At 34.1% G+C, this 22,565-nt stretch overlaps 3 protein-coding genes and 1 long non-coding RNA gene across 5 annotated transcripts in view; 1 reads left to right on the top strand and 3 right to left on the bottom strand.

Annotated features, from left to right (window-relative positions):
- The window catches only part of LOC139493955 (uncharacterized), a 28,782-nt gene extending 26,005 nt beyond the window's left edge, over positions 1 to 2,777 (bottom strand). The window contains exon 1 of the mRNA XM_071282126.1: positions 2,301 to 2,777. Coding sequence (XP_071138227.1) covers positions 2,301 to 2,777 — 477 coding nt within the window. The remainder of the gene's footprint in view (positions 1 to 2,300) is intronic.
- Positions 2,018 to 7,169, bottom strand: LOC139495070 (uncharacterized). Of its 2 annotated transcripts, XM_071283222.1 has the most exons (4): positions 6,393 to 6,478; positions 4,513 to 4,652; positions 3,780 to 3,964; positions 2,018 to 3,043 (listed from the first exon to the last, which is right to left on the bottom strand). In XM_071283222.1, the coding sequence occupies exons 1-4, from the start codon at positions 6,441 to 6,443 to the stop codon at positions 2,811 to 2,813; spliced, it is 609 nt and encodes a 202-aa protein (XP_071139323.1). In that variant the 5' UTR covers positions 6,444 to 6,478; the 3' UTR covers positions 2,018 to 2,810. The 2 variants fall into 2 exon arrangements, with proteins under 2 accessions (XP_071139323.1, XP_071139322.1); XM_071283221.1 differs by lacking the exons at positions 2,018 to 3,043; positions 3,780 to 3,964; positions 4,513 to 4,652 and adding exons at positions 5,034 to 5,813; positions 7,125 to 7,169.
- Positions 7,170 to 19,706: 12,537 nt separating this feature from the next.
- LOC139493954 (putative nuclease HARBI1) lies at positions 19,707 to 21,287 on the top strand. Its single transcript, XM_071282125.1, has 2 exons — positions 19,707 to 19,798; positions 20,249 to 21,287. The coding sequence occupies exons 1-2, from the start codon at positions 19,707 to 19,709 to the stop codon at positions 21,285 to 21,287; spliced, it is 1,131 nt and encodes a 376-aa protein (XP_071138226.1).
- Positions 21,288 to 21,692: 405 nt separating this feature from the next.
- LOC139495069 (uncharacterized) lies at positions 21,693 to 22,557 on the bottom strand. Its single transcript, XR_011657252.1, has 2 exons — positions 22,273 to 22,557; positions 21,693 to 21,973 (listed from the first exon to the last, which is right to left on the bottom strand). It is a non-coding gene; the product is annotated as an uncharacterized lncRNA (long non-coding RNA).
- Between the last annotated feature and the right edge of the window lie 8 nt (positions 22,558 to 22,565).

The following is a 22,565-nucleotide window of genomic DNA, read 5'->3' as shown; positions in this document are numbered from 1 at the left end:
AGGACAATTTACAGAGTATGAGAAAAATGCTAATTTCCAACAAAAACAGCAATATATGGATTTTTTCAAAATCTATATAATAAAAACTCATTTTGGAGGTTTTATCTTTTTAATACCTTGTATCATAGACAAGAAATCATAAAACACATAATATAAAAGCATACACAAAAAAAATTATAACCTTTTTCACCCCCCTAAATCTTGGATTTTCCACCAAAACAGACGTAAATTCCAACATTTACACAAAAAATGGCACACTTCCTCTGTTAAACTTTTTTCCACAGTTAATTTGCAGTTAAGCATATATAAACTAAACATTTTTAGCCCAGAAACATTAGGGGTTAGTGCGCATTAAAAAAAAGTTATATGTCATTTACTATCCCCACCCCACCCTAAAAATCTCATTTCCAATAAAACAGCAAAATATGGATTTTTCCAAAACTGTCTAATAAATACTTATTTTGGGTGTTTCATCTTTTTAATAATCTGTCTCAAATACAAAAAATCATAAAACACACAGTATATAAACATACAAAAATATTTTTTTTATAATTTTTCACCCCAAAAATCAGAAATTTTCCACCAAACAGGCCTAAATTCAAACATTTACAGTAAAAATTGCACACTTCCTCTGTTAAACTTTTTTCCACAGTTAATATGCAGTTAAGCATAGATAAACTAAACATTTTAAGCCAAAAAACATTAGGGGTTAGTACACATTAAAAAAAGTTCTCAGTTGTTTACTATCCCCACCCCGCCCCAAAAATCACATTTCTAACAAAAAAACAATATGTGGACTTTTTTTCAAAAAAAATATAATAATAACCCAATTTGGGTGTTTTATCTTTTTGAAACCTTGTTTCATGATCAAAAATCATATAACAAACAGTATAATAACTAACAAAAACATTTTATTATCATTTTACACCCCCCAACAAATCTGGGTTTATTCACCTAAATCAGCCTAGATTCCAACATTTACACAAAAAATGGACCCCTTCCTCTGTTCGACCTTTTTTTCCACAATAAACATGCAGTTAAAAGCATAATTACAATTAACATTTTTAACAATTAGAGATGGGTTAGTGTGCATTTTGCAAATTCATATTATTTACTATCCCCACCCTACCCCAAAAATCTCATGAAAACTTTTCTTCATCTCATGCTGTGCAAATACAGCACGTTGACTAATTATGTGTTATTAGATTAGTCTATAATTTTCAGATAAGATAGATATTTTTATTCTGAAACTCCCCCCCCCCCCCCCCCCCCCCCATTAAAGATATTTGTCAATTTGTCACATTTATTTAGGTTTCAAGCCCAAAAATAGCCAAAGGTTTAAATTCAAGAGAAATAATCCCAAATAGACAGAAATATTTTTTTAAAATATTAATACCTTGTTCACGCTTACAGAAAGCCTAAACAACAATAAAATGCAATAAAGTTCACCGTTAAAGAAAGACATAAAACAACAATAAAATGCAACACTGTCATTTTATTTAAAATAATTTTTTTTATATCTAAAATCAAAGATTTTTCAAGAAAACAAACCAAGACATTGACCTTTGACCTACAAGGTTATACAAAAATTATGACACACCCTCTGTTGATTTATATACATTTCAAGTATAAACACTGAAAGCATAAGGGTTTTCAGTTATAGAGCATACAAGATCTTTACCACAAGACATGGGTTTCTGAACTGTAAATTAATTTAGTTAGTTTTTTACCTTTGACCTATAAAGTTATTGGAAATTATAAAATTATGGAACACTCTCTGATGTTGGTTATTATTGCACTTACAGACAGATGAACATATTTTTTTATACAAATATAATGAACAGATCAATACATTATTCTAATTTAGAATCTAAACAATATAAGCACAGTAACCTTTCATGTTATGATGTACAGATATTTTTATAAGGCCAAATATAAATATAAGTGTGGTTCCAATTAGCTCATGAAAACAGATTCACTATTTTCTATATGCTTTGTTGTAAAATCAACACACATATTATGCTTTTATTGAATTTATTTTACATTTGGTTAAGACAATTTTAGTGGTAGTGAATACTTCTTATGGAAATTCAGAATTTTCAAAAAAAGGTTCTAGGGTCACAATAGATAAAAGTATTTTACAGAGATAGACAAACACAAAATATTGATAATATCAGTCTGTTGCAGTTAATGAATAAGTTGATTGTAAATACATATGTAGTTATAGTAGATTAACTTTCAATTAAGTGTTCTGAAATATACTTGGAAACAGCATGGATTATTTTAGAAGATTTTGTTACTCTTGGTCCTTTGCCACATTCCTCAGAAAAAAGTTGTTGTAATCCATTCTCCTGACTTCTTGAAAATGCTATTAGAAGTGAAGCCTTATTAAGGTTCGAAGCCGCAATTTTCCGTGCCATTCCAATGCTTAACACTTTATTGTCAACAAATTCCAGTAGTGAAGGTAGATTTAACTTGCATGAAGCTGATTGGTCAAAGGAATGGAATGCTGCTGGGACAGTAAAAGTTGCAGAAGAAAATTTGGCATCAGTAAAGTCAATTTTGGATGATTCCATAAGTTTTTGAAGGAAAGTCACATCCTGTAGTGCATCATGTGTAGCATAATCACAGTTCAGTAGAGTTTTGAGTAAATTTATTTGTGAGAAAGATTTGAGGTCTGGGTTATTAATTTTGAAGAGAAGTCTGGTGTCCAAGAATCCTTGAATATGTGTATTTAGAATGTTGGATTTTCCAATACATTTTAAAGTATTGATCATTACATGACAATCAAATGTTTTAATGTTATGTCCTCAAAGGTATATATTATCACCTTCTCCTTTGATGAACTTGAAAAAATCTTCCATGGCCTTGGAAATAGAAAGAGAGTCAACAGGTTTCCCTTGATGAAACACTCTGCCATTCCTAACTGTAATGCCAGTAATATCACTAGCTTGATTTGTTATTGGAATCTTTGGAGTTACGTAACAGCTCCAATGATTGTCCCCACTGACAGCAGCTATTTGAATGATGTGTGAGTCACGTGCTGTAAAAAAAGAATAAAAAGAACTTTAAAGCAAATAGAATTGTGATTGTTCCTATATCAAATGTTTTATTTGAAAAGAGACATTTTAATAGAGAATAGTAGTGCATAGTTCACTGATGCCCCATTCCCACTATCATTTCTTTAATTTGACATTTAATTTAGAAAGATCATATCATAGGCCACATATGTACTAAGTTTCAGGTAGATTAGACTTCAAATTCAGCATAAATTGTATGACCAAAAACTTTAACAAAATTTTAACCTGGCACAGGATGGATAAACATACAGATTGAGGGACGCACAGACTGAAAAACATAATGCCCCTCTACTATTGTTAGTTCGAGATAACAATGTAACTGTTACAGTGTGTTCAAGCTGTTTTTAAAAGTGTACTTTTTTTTAATTCTTTGTGTTGTTCTTGCTAATCATGCACCAAAGATAATGGATTTGCTCTTTAATGATTATTAAAATTGTTATTTAGTTTTGCATGAAAGCACATTTCTCACTACATATATAATATATATGATTATGTCAATATTAACAAATTTTAGGCAATGTTTTTCTATCAGTTTCATTTCTTGTATCAGTCAATAATCACTTATTTTTTAAACTTGTTCATGTTGATTGCATGTACAAATGTTGCATATTAAAGATGAAATAATGAAAGGTTAATTAAAGACTTGCAAACTATACCAACACTGATCTCTTATTATTTAAACATGAATTATATGTTTACCTAAACTTGTAGTTTCAAAGTCAAAGTCAAAGCAAACAAGTTTTGCTGTCTCCTGAATATGGCAGTTTTCTATCGGTGAAGATGGTGCAGAGGGAATCTCTGTAATGTCTTGGTGGTCCTGCAAATCAATTGCACTAATGTAACTTAGGCCCTCGCACAATTCTTTTACAGTATTTTTCTTTATTCTGAAAAAGCAATAATTTTTGAATTTCACATGATAAAATAAAAAAAAATATATAATGAACAACATATTGTTATTGGTCTGTTTCTGAATCTTTCTTCCAATGGATTTTGTTAGTTTATTTACAAGCAGATGCTTCGCCAAAATTAATTTGTATTTTGCACAAACTTGGACCAGCATAAGGAGGTGTGCATACATTGCCTGATGTTAACAAAAATTATATGTGAGCATAGTTTGATGCCGCCAACAATGAGTTGAAAGAATTAATGCAAAAAATTATAAAGAATATATTTTTTTTATTTTCAAAATGACCAGGGCAATTGCATATAATTTTTTTAATAGTTCTTTTTTTTACATGGTATAATGGCTCATTTAAAGTGCCAAGACAGCCAAATAAATAGTGACACTAACCGACACACAATTTATTCTTCTCCTATTAGCAATGACTTTATGAGGTAACTGATCTATTATTGGCTCAGAAGAAAATACATAGTAAAAAAATGGAATGTATTGTGTTTATCTGGGGTTTGCAGAAGTGCATTATCAACATACCGTCTGTTTCTCAGCTGGATCCGTCTGATTTTTTCTTTCCGTGTGACACTAATTGCCTTCCTTTTTCTTGCTTGGATATCTCTTAATATAGCCAACCGCTTTGTATGGACACCTGGAGATAAACCTATGTTTTTGTTGACCTGAAAGAATAATATAGTAATAAGTATTTTCACTTAAATTTAAACAGACTAACATGCTAAATTTAACCATATAATTTAAGTTCTAACAATTAATTTGAAAAACAGTAAGCACACATAGGTGATGTATTTGCTTTTTAAAAAAGAAGACTTTTGTCTGCTCCTTGTTTATTTTATAAGCTACAATTAAACTCTGTCTGAGCTTCTTATTTGTTGTTTTCGTTTTTTTTAGTTCTTTTAACTTGTTCCTTCTTTGTCATATGATTCCTAAATTTTTTCTATGGTTTGTCTGTCTAGGTTTGCTTCTTGACAAGTGCTTAAAAGTAGCAAACAATAAAGTTTTAAACAAAAATAAATCAAATAGTATACGGTACCTTGAGTAAAAAGGATTGTCCTTCATTTTTCTGTGCAACAGATGCCGCTACTCTTATGTTTAGACTGGAGGAACCACTGTAAAATGTGCCTTTGGTGCTTTGGATGCCACACTTTTGTTGAAACTTTCATTCCCCTGTGTGCTTCCTAGATTGGACAGCTTGCTGCTTTGTGTTTTGTATCCTTTCATAAGGTCCATCAATGCATTTTGTAGAGGAATGTCTTTCAATGGCTTTCCAAATGGTAGAGATGTATATTTCTTTGATGGATCTTCAACGTGTGAACACCATGTTTTTTCACAAAAAGTGTGGTCACCAAATGGATGTCTACCCACAGCTTCCAGACCATTCTCAACACCATCAGGGTCATTCTTGTTCTGGCACAGCATATAATTTAAACAATTTAAAAAGTATTTGATTATTTTCTGATTTAATTTTTTATGTTTCTGTCCAAGACTGTACAGTGAGTTGGCAATATTTTTTTTTACGTGATTTCGATCAGACATTTTCTTTATATTGGGGTTTACTTTTTTTCTCAGTCTTGCAATGGTTGTGGTGTTATCATCAGCTATAATAGTACCAACAGTGATACCACTGTTTTTTATATTCTGGACCATTTCAACTACCATATCCTGCTCCATAGCTTTTGAGCTACCATCCCAATTTAGTCGACAGTCATGCATTTTTGCCTTATTTCCCTTTCTGTTAGCTTCATCACAGGTTTTGCAAAATTTGCTGCGAACTCTGTAACCTATTATCTTTCCAGTTTCTGCACCAATCATGGAACAGTGTCCTGGAAAATAAAAAGTTTGATTTTCTATTTTGTAGCAATGTAACAAGTTAAGGAAAAGTTGTGCTTACAAGATCTATTGCCATATATTGTGATATTTAAACTAAGTAAGTTCAATTATCTCCCTTGAAAAAATTCTGACCAGAAATATCCTTCTTCAAGCACATTCTCAGGTTGTGTTCTACAACTGTGTAATGTTTCATCAATATTGACCCATCCATTAAGGAGGAGCTGTGCTTACAAGACATATGGACAGATGGAAGGACAAACAGACAGACAGACAGACAGACAAAGAGATGGGGTGATTCCTATATACCACCCCAAAAAGACCCCCCTTTTTTTGTTTTTATGGGGTTATAATGAGAGAATTTGGCTGCCTATTATTGTTATAATATAATGTTTGATGTTTCTGCGATGCAGTTCTTATTCTAAGAAGATGTGGTATGAGTGGCAATGAGACAACTCTCCGTCCAAGTTTATTTTGTTTATTTTGAGAACAGAAATAAATATTTTTGTTTGCTTTTTAAAAGATATCAATCCATGAAGACTAAAGTTGAAGATTTTTTTTATTGATGACTAGACCTGAAAGACTGTCATATGACCTGCCACTTCCTCTTTTCTGCCAGGCTCCATCGACACTCACAATCAATTCATCACTATCAGATTTACTGAAAAAAACAAAGATAGAAACTAGAGCTGTAATAGAAACATCCAGTTTTACCATTTCTTGCTAAATAATGATTCGCCTCAACTTAAGGAATTCAAACATAATGCAAAATCATTTATGGCCTACATGTACTACCCTTGTGTTTGATTATCTCCCTTTTACCATTTGGAATTGACAGGGTTTATCTTGGTTAATTAACATTTGTATTGTTTACTTTTTTGCATGCATTACCTGAAAGACTGAAGCCTATTAATTCAGCAATTTAGATTTTTTTTAAAACCACTTTTTCATAGTTCAGATTTCTCAATAAAATAGGGGGGAACTCCTATTCCTTTTGACAAACATTGGTTTTGTACGGTAGAAAGCTATTTTTTTTAAATGACATGAATGTCTTACCTTTCTTTTAGAGAGGGTAGATTTTTGTGAAGGGCAATAATAGTGTTCCAAATCACACACAGAATATAACGTTACTGTAACACGGCATAATTGTATTCTTATATTTTTACGTTCTATGCTTATGACGTTACATGTACCTTCAGTCTTCAATACAAATTCAGATCGTTTACATGTCTTTGTTTATATACATGCAGTTTAATCACAACCACTATACGATAAATAAATTTCAGCTAGATCATATATGCACCTACTTCTTTGTAATATCAAGTTCTTCAGATAGACATAGAGCCATGGTGCTCTCTATACCAAGTATTAGGAAGCTACCATTTGATTTTTAGGGGAGGGGGCTAGGATAGAATTTGAAAAAGGCAACACAAGTGTCTTGATTAAAAAATTCAGAAGTGGAAAAAAAGAAGGATGAAATCTATAAAAAAAAAGAGTAGGATATGAACAAATGAAAAAATCCAAGATCATGAGAATGGATTTGTAAAAAATAACAAGGCAAGTCAGAGATTACAAATAAAAAAATGCAGGGCATTATAATTCATACTTCTCCTAAAAAAATTAAATTCTTGTCCAAAAGAGAGGGGGTTGCTATGCTGAAAAATTCTAAAGATAAGCAGTTCAACATTAAAAAAAAATTGGGCAGCATATAACCACTAGAAAAACACATTTCTCATGATGACTTAAAGGTTGGTTGTTTAAAGTTTGTGAATTTGAAGAGAGAGAGCATTTGCAAAAGAAGGTGGGCAGTTCCCCTTATCCTAAATGAACATCTTCTTCATACAAAGAGATAGAATATAATTGTCTGTGAATTTTTACCTTGATAATAGCTGACAATCCATATGTCACAATGCCAGATGCATGAGCCAACTGCAGAGGTAGTCCACACTTTCTGCAACCAGACAGACCCTCTGCAAGAACACCAAGTTCCACTATGCGTCTGCCCATAGACCAGGCAGTTTGTGTCGCAGTTGAAAACAACTGCTCTGCGACGTTTATGGGGGGGGGGGGGGGGGTTGACATCATTCGCGGATGCATAAGAATGGTCCTTCAAAACGGAAAGAACCTTGCCATCTGTTGCACATCTTTCACTTCTCCGATCTACTAGACCCTGTAGAACCTTCCGTAACCGCTCCGTCTGCTTTTTACTCTTAAAACCTTTCACTTTGCGTACCATAATCAATGTAAACAATATCTACCGGCAGACGATTGTTTACATTGCCGACTGACATCCGGGACTTTGAGTAAGTCGTTCTAATTTTATACAACCATTTCTATTTAACTTTTATTAATTTATTTTTAACTAAATGAAAATATGGAAACAATTAATGTACATTTAAACGATAATATTTATCTTCTGCGAAATATGACTTTTTCAGCCATTTTGCGACATCGAAGTCAATCGCGAGTTATCTCCCGTTGACCACTTCCAAATTACGTTAAAATCGTCAGAAGAGTACATCCTTAAAGAAGACTAAATCTTGTTTTGATTATACATGTATGTAAATCGACTAAATTTCTATTCTGGTAAATCGATCAAGAGCCTCAAAACTAAAGCACAATACTGTCAATCATTCCACATCAAATTTAATCATGAATGGATTTTCCCACGGTCGTTCAGTAAGGTCACCTGTGTTTACTGTTACGACATTTCCCGCCATATAAAAATCTCGTGCAGTGGACAAAATCGATCTTTAATATCTTTTATTAGCATTCAATATTATTGTGAGTGGAGTCAAGTTAAAGTTCAACCACGTGCACACGCTGTTGATCACTGATGTTTGTATCATGAAATTGTCTTTTCACGGCAATTTTTTCTTTTAGATTGGTATAAAAAATATAATATACAAATTTCCTTTTTTACATGGATTGTGCGTAAATAAATATTATGCAATTAAGTTCGGGATTTCGGGATCTGGGAATTCTTTTTTCGCGATGTCGGGACCTTGGGACTTCGTGTTTTACGCCCGGGATTTCGAGATCCGGACCCTTTTTACTCCCTACCCCCAAATGCAGATCAATTATATTAATTTAGCATAATGAACAAACACGGAAATCTTAAAATAAACATATGCCCGGGAAGAATCAATATTTTTATTTGCGTTCTATTTTAGTTATACATCTCCAACTTTCGGACAATATTTGTTTACAGTAAAAAGTAAAAACTACAAAGAATCATCAAGCTACTAATAATATACAAGTATTACTCACTGTAATTATTTTTATCTCGGAACTGACCCAACACAGACTGAGTATTAAATACAAATTATAGAAATATTTTGCATGTGACCGCGTCAAACTAAAACGTATGCAGCAGCACTTGAGACAGTATTCTGATAATCAATGGATTTACGTGGAAAATAAATCAGTAAAACAAAAATAACCGTAAGCTTCAAGAAATAAAATACATGTAAATATATATATGTTTAAAAAATTATGCAAACAAATAAGAAAAAGATACAACAAAAAAAAAAAAACAACAAACGAAAAGGAACATTAAATAAAAATAATTTTTAGGAACAAAGAAAATAAATAGCAGTTGAAATATAAAAACCATAATTAACAAAAATAGGATATTTTTATTAAAACAAAGTTTTCTCCAGTACTTCTCCTGTAAAAATATTCAAGACAAAACTAGATCCTTTTAGAACACAATTGGGTTCTTATTAAAAAAAAAATTTCTTTCTGAAACTACACGTCCTTCGGATTTATCTGCCAAGGATATACATGTTCCCATCCATGTTTCCATGTTTCCTCTCATTTTTCTTCTGCTTTTTAGACCGGTTTTTTGGGTGAATTACTTTTTTAAGAACCAGAAGACTTCTTGGTTTGGAGCTTGTAAAGACAAAATAGCGTTATTGGCAGTGTTACTAAATTGGCAAATAAAGGTAACAGTAGTATACTGCTGTTCGAAACTCATAAATCGATTGAGATAAAAACAAACTAAAACTAATGAAACCAAATCAAATATAGGAGAAGAACGACACCATAGAAGCACAACATTTAAATGTAACACACATTGAGACAGTATAAGACATGTAAATTATAAGCGACCCACTACAAAACATACGAAAATTTGGGCGAAAGAGACGGCATTCATCTAGACTTGTCATAGTTTTAAACCTTTAAGTGCACATTATAATTACCGTTGTGTCTCACAAGTCTGAAGTGTAAAACTGACTTGTAAAGTGTATGAACGTTAGTATTCCGACTTACTTTCTCCACTTGATGCCTGTCTTGCACTTTATCCCTTCTCCAGGTTTGTCCAGGACAACAAAATCATAAGCATATTGTTATCAGGGACAAGCGCGAAATAGCACGCATTACATTCCGTCCCGTATTTCTCTAATACAACTGATGCTATTTCTTCAACTTCAAATTTTTCTGAGCCTACAAAGTCAAATATTAGTGTTTACTCACTAGTCCCACGATACTACGTATATATAAAAGTAAAAGTCCGTATGCTGGCAACATGGAAGAAAATTATTAAAAGATAATAACGGTTTTAATTCATCACTTTTACTAGTACTTTCAAAGCTTTCACAGATCTGCAACCTAGCACAATGACAAATTCAGACCAATCAGTGTTATACTAAATTTTTAGGGTATAGAATTTCAAAACCTCCGAAGAAAACATACCAAACACAAATTTGAAAAAAACCAGAAAATTCTTGAAGCAATGACCAATTTTGATGTTGGACAATCATCAATGCTACAAGTTCTTGCCAAAACGTTTGCAGAGTGGACTGAGATATCAAACATCAATATTCCAAGTGACAACGTCTCCTTTTTCATCCGTCAAAATATTGACCTTGGCAAAGTAAATTCTCAAACACTTATGCTAACAAACCTAAAAGAAGTTACAGATGAAGATTTTGAATAAAATAAAAATGTATAACAGGAGCGTCTTTTTAATTTTACAATGGTTAATTGTCTTTTTTTATTAACGGATAAAGGGTCAGTATCAGGTTACTTATCTTCATTACAGGTTTCTGAATAGGTTTTACCTTTACATCGGTATGTAATGATGTTGTATGATACTGCCCCTTTACCCATTAACATTGATAAACGCGCACCACAGAGACCACACCACAACTTTTATTTGTATAACTTTTTTTTGATAGTTGTTTGATAGAAGATACAATGTTAGAATATTTGACAAAGGGAAATATTGTCCTTTGCCGATTTTTTCGAATCTCATCATTAGAATTATTTCAAACGGACGCAAGAATGACCCCAAGAATGTTTATGACCAAAATAAAGAACGTAAGCAGACAAGGTTAACTAAAGTATTTATGCGTTTGCTTATAAGTTGAACTTGAAGTCTTAATGTAAAAGTATATATTTGTATTACCTCATCTAATACCAATGGTGGAAAAGTATATTCAACTGATTTTCCGAACCCTGTTGGCAAAAGTCCTAATGTATCCTTGTTATCCAAAATTGATCTTATTATCTTCTTCTGTTCATCTTTTATATCAAAGCTAAACCCGTATTTTTTCTATACTGTATCAATCTCGTCTTCCATTTCAAATATAAAAAAAGACGGTACCCGCAAGTACGTCATCAAATACGATATACTTATCTGAAGAGATTACATATTCCCGTATTTTTAATGTATAAAAAATCCCGTATTTTTTAGTGGGGGAAAATACGGGAAACGTCGTCCCTTTTTGTTTGACCTCATTTCCTTCGGTTCAATGGAAGAACCTGTCGTTCGACTTTTGGGCCGTTTTACTTAATGTTTTATAGAAATGGCGTGCATATATTGTAATTCCACATTTAAGGAAAGAAAAGATAAGCGTGGATATTTGAGACATTCGCTAACAGCAAAACTTTACAAAGGACAGGAAGTTACCGTTCTCCAGGCTATCAACACTTGCCTACAGACATCTTTGTCCCAGTGCAATGAACTATTTATCTGTACAGATTGCTTCAATTCTCTTGGAACTTTTATTCTTTTATCGCGGCAAGAACTAGTTTTTGTGAAAAAGAGTCCAGTGACAGTTACATATCATCAAAGAAAAGACGGCGCACCACTCCAATCAAAACCCCAAGGTCGATAAAGAATCTCCCAAACAAGTAAGTTTCAATTGATAACTAAAGTTTAGTAGAAAAAAATCCCTCCAAATCATTGATTTTAATTCCTACATCACTTCTTGTCCTCTAGTTTAGGATATTAATTCATTCTAATCCTGTCGTCCCTTTTCTGAGGGTATCGGCTGTTTTTATGCCCCACCTACGACAGTAGAGGGGCATTATGTTTTCTGGTCTGTGCCTCCGTTCGTTCGTTCGTCCCGCAACTCAAGGGTGACTGGGGTATAGAAATATGGTCACTTGGTCTTCTCCCGACCGGCAGTAAAACGCTTGCTGAAGTGGGGCGTCCGTTTGGCTGTGCGGGATGTATCAAGTTCGCAGTCACGTCCGTCAGAAGGGGACGTTAAATCCGATGCCTCGTGTAAAGAGAGTGCCACGCTCTTTGCACGTTAAGACCCTTGCAACAACTCTTTGAGGGGTCCGTAGGTGGCCTGTTGCAAGGCAAAATTTCTGTCCCTATCCAATATACCCTCATTTTCCAGTGTCAGTCCACATTTCCCCGACCATCATCCTAGTTGGCCTCTATTACAACAACCTACCTATTGTATTTATTGTAAACTTGTTCTCGTCCTGAATATGCATGAAATATTTGCCACTGGACGTTAAGCAACCAACAATCAAAATCAATCGTTCGTCCCGCTTCAGGTTAAAGTTTTTGGTCAATGTAGTTTTTGATGAAGCTGAAGTCCAATCAACTTAAAACTTAGTACACTTGTTGCTTATAATATGATCTTTCAAATTTATGCCAAATTAGACTTTTGACCCCAATTTCATGGTCTACTGAACATATAAAATGAAAGTGAGAGTTTCGGGTTAAAGTTTTTGGTCAAGGTAGTTTTTGATGAAGTTGAAGACCAAACAACTTGAAACTTAGTACACATGTTCCATATGGTATGATCTTTCTAAATTTATTGCAAATTTAGATTTTTTATCCAATTTCACGGTCCATTGGACATGGAAATTGATAGTGCGAGTGGGGCATCCGTGTACTTAGGATACATTCTTGTTTATTTTTGAAAATTAAAGGCAATGAAATAAAAATTCTGATAGAACAATTTGTAAAATGTTAGATTTTATTTTGATAAAAATGGAAATTAATAGACATTCATAAATATGTTACTTTCATAAATGTGTTTATTACTTTTTTCTTGGTAAATGTAATATTTCTCACTGAACATAATGACAACAACAATTTATTTTTTAAAGGAAAGCGTTAAACATGGAAATACTATAAACAGCCATTTACACACTGCTATAAGTTTTTTGGTAAAGCGGAATTATAGAAAAGGTGTCAACGCACTTGCTAATGGAACTGATGGTATGTGTAGAGCTTTAAGAGAATGCTGTTTTGATATCATTTATAAGGAAATGAAAGAGATTTCAAAAAAATCTGAGAACAACATTTTGTCTAGGTCTATGTCAATAGAAACAGTGAAGCAGTTCAAATGGACTTCAGTCGTCTCAGAACTTATATTGAAGGCACCAACTCTTTATGGCGTTTTATCATCCATGCTCTCGCCCCAAAAAGTCCAATATAGGTAATGTTACTCTGTTCATTGTTGTATATTTTGTGTTAGTTACAAGCATTCACAAACTTAATTTACAACATCATAACTGCTTGTCGAATATTGTTGTAATCAACTTCGGGAAAAACACAATCAATAAACCTCATCTGTACATCATATTTTAAAGTGTCATAATTTACCAGCAGCATTCAGTGCCTGTTAAGTCAGCGTATGAAAAGTAATAGGTGTAAAGTCGTCGATTTAACGACTTCAAACGTTCGACACATTACCTTCGTTTCGTCTACGTTCTAGCGTGGAAACGTCACGTTCCGTAAGATAGCGTTACTGATGTAAACAAGATGTCCACAGCTTCGACTGCAAGGGGTTTCCTCCTGTAAAGATGATATTCCATATAGTGTACAAGCATTTCAGGTATGTAACTTGTTTATTTTATCAAGTTTTACCATTTGTTATACATATTTCGTACTTGAGCGCTCTGGCATCGTCCCAATCGTCCCCGGGAGCTTGCACCATTGAAGGTAATGGAGGGCGAGCTGGACTCAGTGACAACAAAATTTTTTTTTAAAAAAATGAGTCACTGAGGCCAGGGCTGGACTAACAATGATGTATGACAACGGCTATAGTTGTTAATTTCTGTGTCATTTTGTCTTTTGTGGAGAGTTGTCTTATTGGCAATCATACCACATCTTTTTTATTACCCCCAAGGGTGACTGGGGAATAGAAATATGGTCACTTGGTCTTCTCCCGAAGTGGGGCGTCCGTTTGGCTGTGCGGGATGTATCAAGTTCGCAGTCACGTCCGGTCAGATTGGGGACGTTAAATCCGATGCCTCGTGTAAGGAGAGTGCCACGCTCTTTGCACGTTAAGAACCCTTGCAACAACTCTTTGAGGGGTCCGTAGGTGGCCTGTTGCAAGGCAAAATTTCTTAGTAAGATAGCAGAACTTAGCCTTTTTATGTATTTTTCTGACACACCAACATATTATCTCTTGAGTGTAGAGATAAGTTAATAAATATCTCTTGAGTTTAGAGATAAATTACTACATGTACTATACTGAATTCTTGTCATATCATCTAAGTCTATAGTTTAAGTATATAACTAGTTAAAATTGTTGTTTACTTTGAATATAAATAAAAATATATGATTTCAAGCCCCTGTCCGCTACAATATGAATACATAATGAGGTCCTTACGGAGGTAAGTTTTGAATCCAAGTGGATAATCATAGTGTTCGAAGGGTTTCCTGTGAAATCAAAGTGTTATAAGAGATGTCTATGTAATCAAATATGTGGATACACCAGTGAAACATCAAATAGAAATCTTTTGACAAGTATTTTTTGTACAAAGCCAACAGCAAAGTAACATGCTTGCCTTTTAATAATTTATTGGAGAGAGAAAATATATCATTAACATAACCCCTGAACAAGTAGCTGATCGTGCAAAAACTATCATTGCATGATGTAAACAACACTAGTAGCATTGTTATATCCATTATTAAAGAAGAAAGAGATGCCTTTCAGTGCTATTTCATGATTCTAAGCTTCAAAGATACAATTTCAGAAAAAGATATTTATAGAAATAACAGTAATCTGAAGTTTTGTATACCTTTCTTCTTCTGCCATTCAAATTTTTGTAAGTACATGACCGAATGTATCGATTATATTTTGACGATCATGCTGTCAGAGAAAATGGCATTTAAAAAGAGAGCTGGTTCATTTGTCAAAATGCATTGTGATTGGAATAGCATACCACCTGCCAAATTAAACGTTCATTCTACAATTACACAATAACAAAAGCTTGCAACACCAACCAGAACATACTAAAAAACATCAAGGGAAAATATCACAAGAAAAACTGTTAAAACTAAAGGAAGTTTCATGAAAAAATGGAAACATCCTTATATAACATTCCATATGAATCATAAAGCTGACAAAGATGGATTTCAAAACGACTTAAAAATTCTTGAACAACTAATAGATACAGGGCTCTTAAAATTCCCACAGACTACCCCTGTCCAATGCCATGATCAAAATGTGATATGCCGTACATCAATCTCATGTACCTCTCCTGTTGAGGTCCAGTATTTCGCTAGTGGTTTAAGCAGACTAGATATATGTAGCTTTTGTACAAGTGGAAATTGTACAGTTAACTCAGACTTGAAAAAAATAATTAAAACCAGACTAACTGAGAGACTAAACTGTGAGAAACATGCGGTTACTTTATCCAGTATATAGACTAAGAGAAATAGTTACAATTTAAGCATTTTAATGATTGATTGATTGTTGGTTGCTTAACGTCCAGTGGCAAATATTTCATGCATATTCAGGACGAAAACAAGTTCACAATAAATGCAATAGGTAGGTTGTTGTTATAGAGGCCATCTAGGATGATGTTCGGGGAAATTTGGACTGCGTTACCGTGCTATTTTACAAGCTACGAGTCGTTGGAAATTGCCTAAATTAGGTTTGATAGTTCTTAAAAAAAAAACACACTTGTGTGCATAAAAAAAAACTGAGATAGAATCGTGATTGATTGATTGTTGTATGCTTAACGTCCAGTGGCAAATATTTCATGCATATGCAGGACGAGAACAAGTTCACAATAAATACAATAGGTAGGTATTGTCATAATAGAGGCCATTTGGGGTGATGGTCGGAAAAATTATAATGACTGCCACTTGAAAATGAGGGTATATTAGATAGGGACAGAAATTTTGCTTTGCAACAGGTCACTTACGCACCCCATAAAGAGTTGTTGCAAGGGTTCTTATCGGGCACTCTCTTTACACGAGGCATCGGATTTAACGTCCCCCTTCTGACCGGACGTGACTGCGAACTTGATACATCCCGCACAGCCAAACGGATGCCCCACTTCAGCAAGCGTTTTACTGCCGGTCGGGAGAAGACCAAGTGACCATATTTCTATACCCGTCACCCTTGGGGTTAGCATTTTAATGAGGAGAAATAGTTCTATATTTTCATACGGAGATGCCATAATATAGACATGTGATGTCAAAATGAAAGACTTGAAAAACATTATGGATACCATGGAAGTTCTCAATGAGGAGAAAGATATATCAATTGAAAATGTTAAGAAAATATTCTGACAGAGCATGCATATTAAAGAGTTGATGCATGAACCGGTAGTTGGATACTATATCTAGTATATCTATTATAGTATTTGTCATGTTTGTATTAATAATGTCACCCCAAGGGTGACTGGGGAAACGAAATATGGTCATTTGATCTTTTTCGGACAGGAAGTAGAAATAGAACAAGAAATTAAACCGTGACATTCACTATTCAAATCTACTTCTTGTGTTTGCCCGTTTTTCACAATTTCGATTCACTTGAACTCCTTCTATAAAGTGTTTAAACTAAGGTAGTCATCAACGAAATCTTTGTCAAATTACTCATTTTTAAATCAGGGTTTAAATGAAATAAGATGTGATTAGATAAACGAATTGTATTTTTTTTGAAAACTGGATTTCTATATCGTTGCTATCTCATGGGGAAAATGAATACCCCTTCAAACTCATAGGGATGAGGCCGAAGGCCGAATTCTCTATTGATTTTTTTCACCCTGCATGGTCCGCAGGGGGTCAGTAGTGAACCATATGACGATTTTATTGCACACGAGTCTTTTTCTGCTGCATTTTGTTGAAAAGTAAACAATTCAAATATTTATTGCCATATAAACTTTAAACATTAAGTTTGTGACATACAAAATAAGTAAACCTTATTTTTTTTAATTCACATATAAGATACACAATCATTCATTTACAGTAAATGAAACACAGCAACATTAACGGATGACTTCACCATTAACAATAACGTCACGAACCCCCTACGGAACTTACATACCCCTACAGATCCAGAATAATTTTTTTTTAGCTCTTCTCTTATCTCGTCTACAGACCGATTGTCTACGTCAGAAACTGAGACGGTATTATATTCCACATTTGTTTGCCACAATTGCCATCTCTTCGACTTTTTTTTCTCTTTTTGGCGGATTTCTGCTGAAAAATGTCGTCATCCCAATATGTATCTGATGGTTTTTTTGTAATTTCTTTTCTCGCGTTCGCAATTCTCTGATGTCAAATGTTCTATGCGTTTTCGAACTTGAAGGGCTTCAAGGGTTGCATCCCATTTGTTCGTCTTGGAGTGATGGATTTTTTTAATATCATCGTTGATTTTATCAACACCTTGACCACTGAATTTTACCAGTCTTCCGTATTTTTGTGTAAGGAATGGGACATGGTATACAAGACAATGTGTATAAGGGGTAACGCTGTCAAAACCCCTTCTATCAAGTGTACCTAAATCAAATAAGATTTGACCTACTCCTTATATTTTTCAAAGACATCCTCTATGTGGGAAAACTGGTGAACTTCTTCAGTTAAAAAACGGTAAAGTTTCAAAAAAGATGTCCAAAGTTCAACTGTAAGATCATGTGTATCGTGATGGATCAGAAAACACAATTTTGAGGAAAGATTTTCCAATAGTCTCTTATAGTCTGAACCCGTCAATGAAGACCACTCCACTTCACCTTTAGTTCCCTTTTTAGTCCAGACCGAGAAAGAAACACCGCACTCTTTTATCTCGACAACTAGCTGATGTAGAACATCTGTCTTCTCCCCATGAATGACATTTTTGTCATCAAGCGTCTGGCGTATAAATTTATAATCCTGGTACTTTTGATAACTATTTACACCACTGGGTCGATGCCACTGCTGGTGGACGTTTCGTCCTCGAGGGTATCACCAGCCCAGTAGTCAGCACTTCGGTGTTGACATGAATATCAATTATATGGTCATTTTTATAAATTTTTCTGTTTACAAAAATGTGAATTTTTCGAAAAACTAAGGATTTTCTTACCCCAGGAGTAGATTACCTTAGCCGTATTTGGCACAACTTTTTGGAGTTTTGGGTCTTCAATGCTCTTCAACCTTGTATTTGTTTGGCTTTTTAACTGTTTTGATCTGAGCGTCACTGATGAGTCTTATGTAGACGAAACGCGCGTCTGGCGTATAAATTTATAATCCTGGTACTTTTGATAACTATTTACACCACTGGGTCGATGCCACTGCTGGTGGACGTTTCGTCCCCGAGGGTTTCACCAGCCCAGTAGTCAGCACTTCGGTGTTGACATGAATATTAATTATATGGTCATTTTCATAAATTTTTCTGTTTACAAAAATGTGAATTTTTCGAAAAACTAAGGATTTTCTTACCCCAGGAGTAGATTACCTTAGCCGTATTTGGCACAACATTTTGGAATTTTGGGTCTTCAATGCTCTTCAACCTTGTATTTGTTTGGCTTTTTAACTATTTTGATCTGAGCGTCACTGATGAGTCTTATGTAGACGAAACGCGCGTCTGGCGTATAAATTTATAATCCTGGTACTTTTGATAACTATTCGTATCTTTCATCAAATTAGACAACAGTTTGTCGCAAATTCGGAGAAGATACAGCTCATCAAATTACAATATGTTCAGGCTCAATCATAATCAAAGGTTGAGCACGAACACCGTAATGATATCTTCTTCCAAATTCTGTGCTGTTCTATTCATGCTATTGCCATGATAAAAGAGGGACGAAAGATACCAAAGGGACAGTCAAACTCAAAAATCTAAAATAAACTGACAACGCCATGGCTAAAAACAAAAATGACAAACAGACAAACAATAGTACACATGACACAACATAGAAAACTAAAGAATAAACAACATGAACCCCACCCAAAACTAGGGGTGATCTCAGGTGCTCCGGAAGGGTAAGCAGATCCTACTCCACATGTGGCACCCGTGGTATGTGTGATAACAAATCCGTTAAATAGTCTTAATTCGATAGGTCTCATTCATGAAAGGGAAGGGGATTGTAGTTACGACGTAAGGAACATATCCGATATCATTTGTGAAACGATTATTCCATAACGGTCAACCAACTCCTGATGGCGTCCGTAAAATTTACGAAGGGATGATTTCAACTTCATCATTTGGAACTCTTGGTTCAATAGCTTCCTTGTGAGCAACCCTCTTGTTACCGTTGTACAGTGATTAGGAGTAAGATACATATATGTCAATTTGTTTTAGATTTATGAGTTTGACTGTGGGTCGATTCGTTTCTGACTAATTCGGTATACACCGACCACGTGGTCGATCTACACCGGACCAACCGTAGAAACGAACGAACCGACTATATACAATATGGCCGATTGCAGTGCTATTTGTGTGGCAACTTGTGTTGCCATGGAATTGATGGAATCTTCAGATGATGAGTCAAATTTCCTTTTGGAAAGGTATTTTATTTTTAAGAAATATACTACCTTGAGCTAATTTGTTGATTTTTCCTACTATTTGTTTGTATGTGTAAGCATGTGTGTAAAGGGGCGTGACCGGCATGTATACCATCCCCCTTCATTTTTATTGCTATAAAAATAACATCATTCGGGAATTCGGGATTTGGCCGATTTCTTTTCCTTACTTTTTTCGTGAATTCGAGATTCGGCATTTTTATTTTTTTATGAATTCGGTCCTGGACAAGTTTACCAGATTACCCTTCATAAAAAAGTGTGGCAGTTTATAAAGCCAGCATTCTCAGAATAAACAATTGTACTAAAAATAATATCAAATACATTTATCAAGCATATCAATTCTTCACTGTTCAACTTAATCGTTATCCTATTGGATATTTTGAATATTAAATTGTATGTATCAGAAAATATACATCTTTATTTTCTTAATTTCAGTGATCGAAAGGGTCGTCATAAAACACAGGACTTTTTCGAGTGGACAGTTCCAAGATATTTCCCAGATATGTTCAAGAAATTTTTTAGGATTTCACCTCAGTCTTTTGAACTTGTATGTCAACTTTTAGGAGCTAATGAACAATTGGCAAAAAGAACATATCGAGGGGGACGACAAGAAATACCATTGGAGAAAAAAGTAATGATCGTTTTGCGATATTTAGCATCACAAGAAACTATTTTAGGAATAAGCGATCGGTTTAATATAACTGTTTCAACATTTACCAAGTACAGAGAAAAGGTTGTTAACGCAATAAATGATCTTCTCCCCAGATTTGTTCAGTGGCCTGAAGAATTGGATTCTGTCGCAATAAAGTTTAATGAAATGGGGACATACGAATTTCAAAACATTATAGGGGCAATCGATGGAAGCCACATTCCGATTGAGCAGCCATTGGAATGTCCCAATTCATACTATAATAGAAAAAAATTTCACTCTGTAATTTTACAGGCCGTATGCAAAGACGATCTTAGTTTCGTTAACATTTGTGTAGGTATGCCAGGAAGATGCCATGACGCTAAGGCGTTTAAGCATTCTCATTTATCTGAAATTGGAGATGAACTCTGCAGGCAAGGACAATATCACATTCTAGGCGATGCGGCTTACGCACTAATGAGGTGGCTTATAACACCATTTCGCGACAATGGAAATTTAACAAGAGAGCAATATAATTTCAACAAATTTCTGTCATCCAAAAGACAGGTAATTGAAAGAGCCTTTGCTTTGTTAAAAGGACGTTTTCGTCGTTTGAAATACGTTAGCATTAGAGATATCAAGTGTATTTGTAAAATAATTTCAGCCTGCTGTGTTCTCCATAATATCTGCCTACAAAGTGATGAAGACATTGCTGAATTTATTGATGCAGAAATTGATGAATTGGACGCAAATTTAGGGGAGAACTTTCCAGTGAATGCAGACAATGGAGAAGGTATCTTGAAGAGAAACAATCTAACTATCGAATTAAACAGAGTCAACAGCTAATAAATGACAATAAACATTATTTCAACTTTGAAATGTTATTCAAACAAATACACCCATGATTAAAGTACATTATGTAGATTTTATTGGTTTTAGTGGCCTTGAGTTGTTTTGTATGTTTTAGCCGGGATGTTGTCTCTTTGACATATTCCCCGTTTCCATTCTTATTCAATAAAAATACTGAAGAAGATATGGTATGAGTTCGGATGAATAAGCAAATTTAGGTTACAGTAGGGTCTTAAGCACAAAGCTTTCAAGTTTGCTCACACTAAACAGCAAGCTATAAAGGCCCAAAATTACCAGTGTTCAAAAATTCAAATAGGAAACCAAAAAAAAAAGATGCAACATATGTTTGTCTTGATGCTGAAATGCTGGATTCAAGAATTTCATAAAAATCAAATAAAATCATCAGTTTGTGTATATTTAATAATAAGTATATTCTTCAGGTATACTCTGTAACAATAAAACAAATAAAACACATATCTGTGTGGAAACAATTAAACATAAAAAAAGTGTCAACAAGAAATGAGATCTGATACAGAGTTACATCTGGATCTACTTTTTTGCAATGTCTTTCATGACATCTATAAGACTTTTGAAGCATTCCATTTTTTCCGTGTGTCGCCTTTCTGATGCCTCAGCCAATAACTCGAAACGATCAGTTGTCTTCTTTTTCTTCTTTTCTTTAGCTATTAAGAATAAAATAATCATAGATTTTATAAATATATTTTCAAAATTACATCGATTCCAATCATATGGTAATGTACTTATTTCAGTCGTGTAAATTGACTAGTCACAAAAGTGGTTGTTATCATAGAAAGTAAGGATGCTGTTGATATATTTATCATAATTTTCATAATTTCATATTTTTCTGGTATTATTATTTTTGTTGTTTGAATCAAAACGTCTAAATTTGTGTTGTATAATACATGTAATTCTGATTTTTTTTTGCTGTATATAATTTAATGTACATGCATGTAGTCCCTACCCTTTAGCATCCATTTTGACATCCTGAATGAAATTTAAACTCGATTTGTTTCGTCATCTTGTCACATGTTTGGTATCTTGGCGTAGTGGTTGGAAACCTAGTCAGGTAAGCAACTCTAATAAATCCAAAAGGATTTCCTAAAAAACCTCCCATCTCCCTTTGGTTTATGCTTTTTACAATGCTATTTCGGCATGAATGACCAGCAATGTTACACGACTGATGTAAAAGATACCCCCTCCAGGAATTCTTAGTGAAAGGCGTCATGAGGTCAACTGAAATATACAAATTTCTAT

Source organism: Mytilus edulis, chromosome 11, assembly GCF_963676685.1.
Source record: "Mytilus edulis chromosome 11, xbMytEdul2.2, whole genome shotgun sequence".
Taxonomy (NCBI): domain Eukaryota; kingdom Metazoa; phylum Mollusca; class Bivalvia; order Mytilida; family Mytilidae; genus Mytilus; species Mytilus edulis.
The sequence above is the reverse complement of the archived record's forward strand: the minus strand, read 5'-3'. Positions and strand labels throughout refer to the sequence as shown.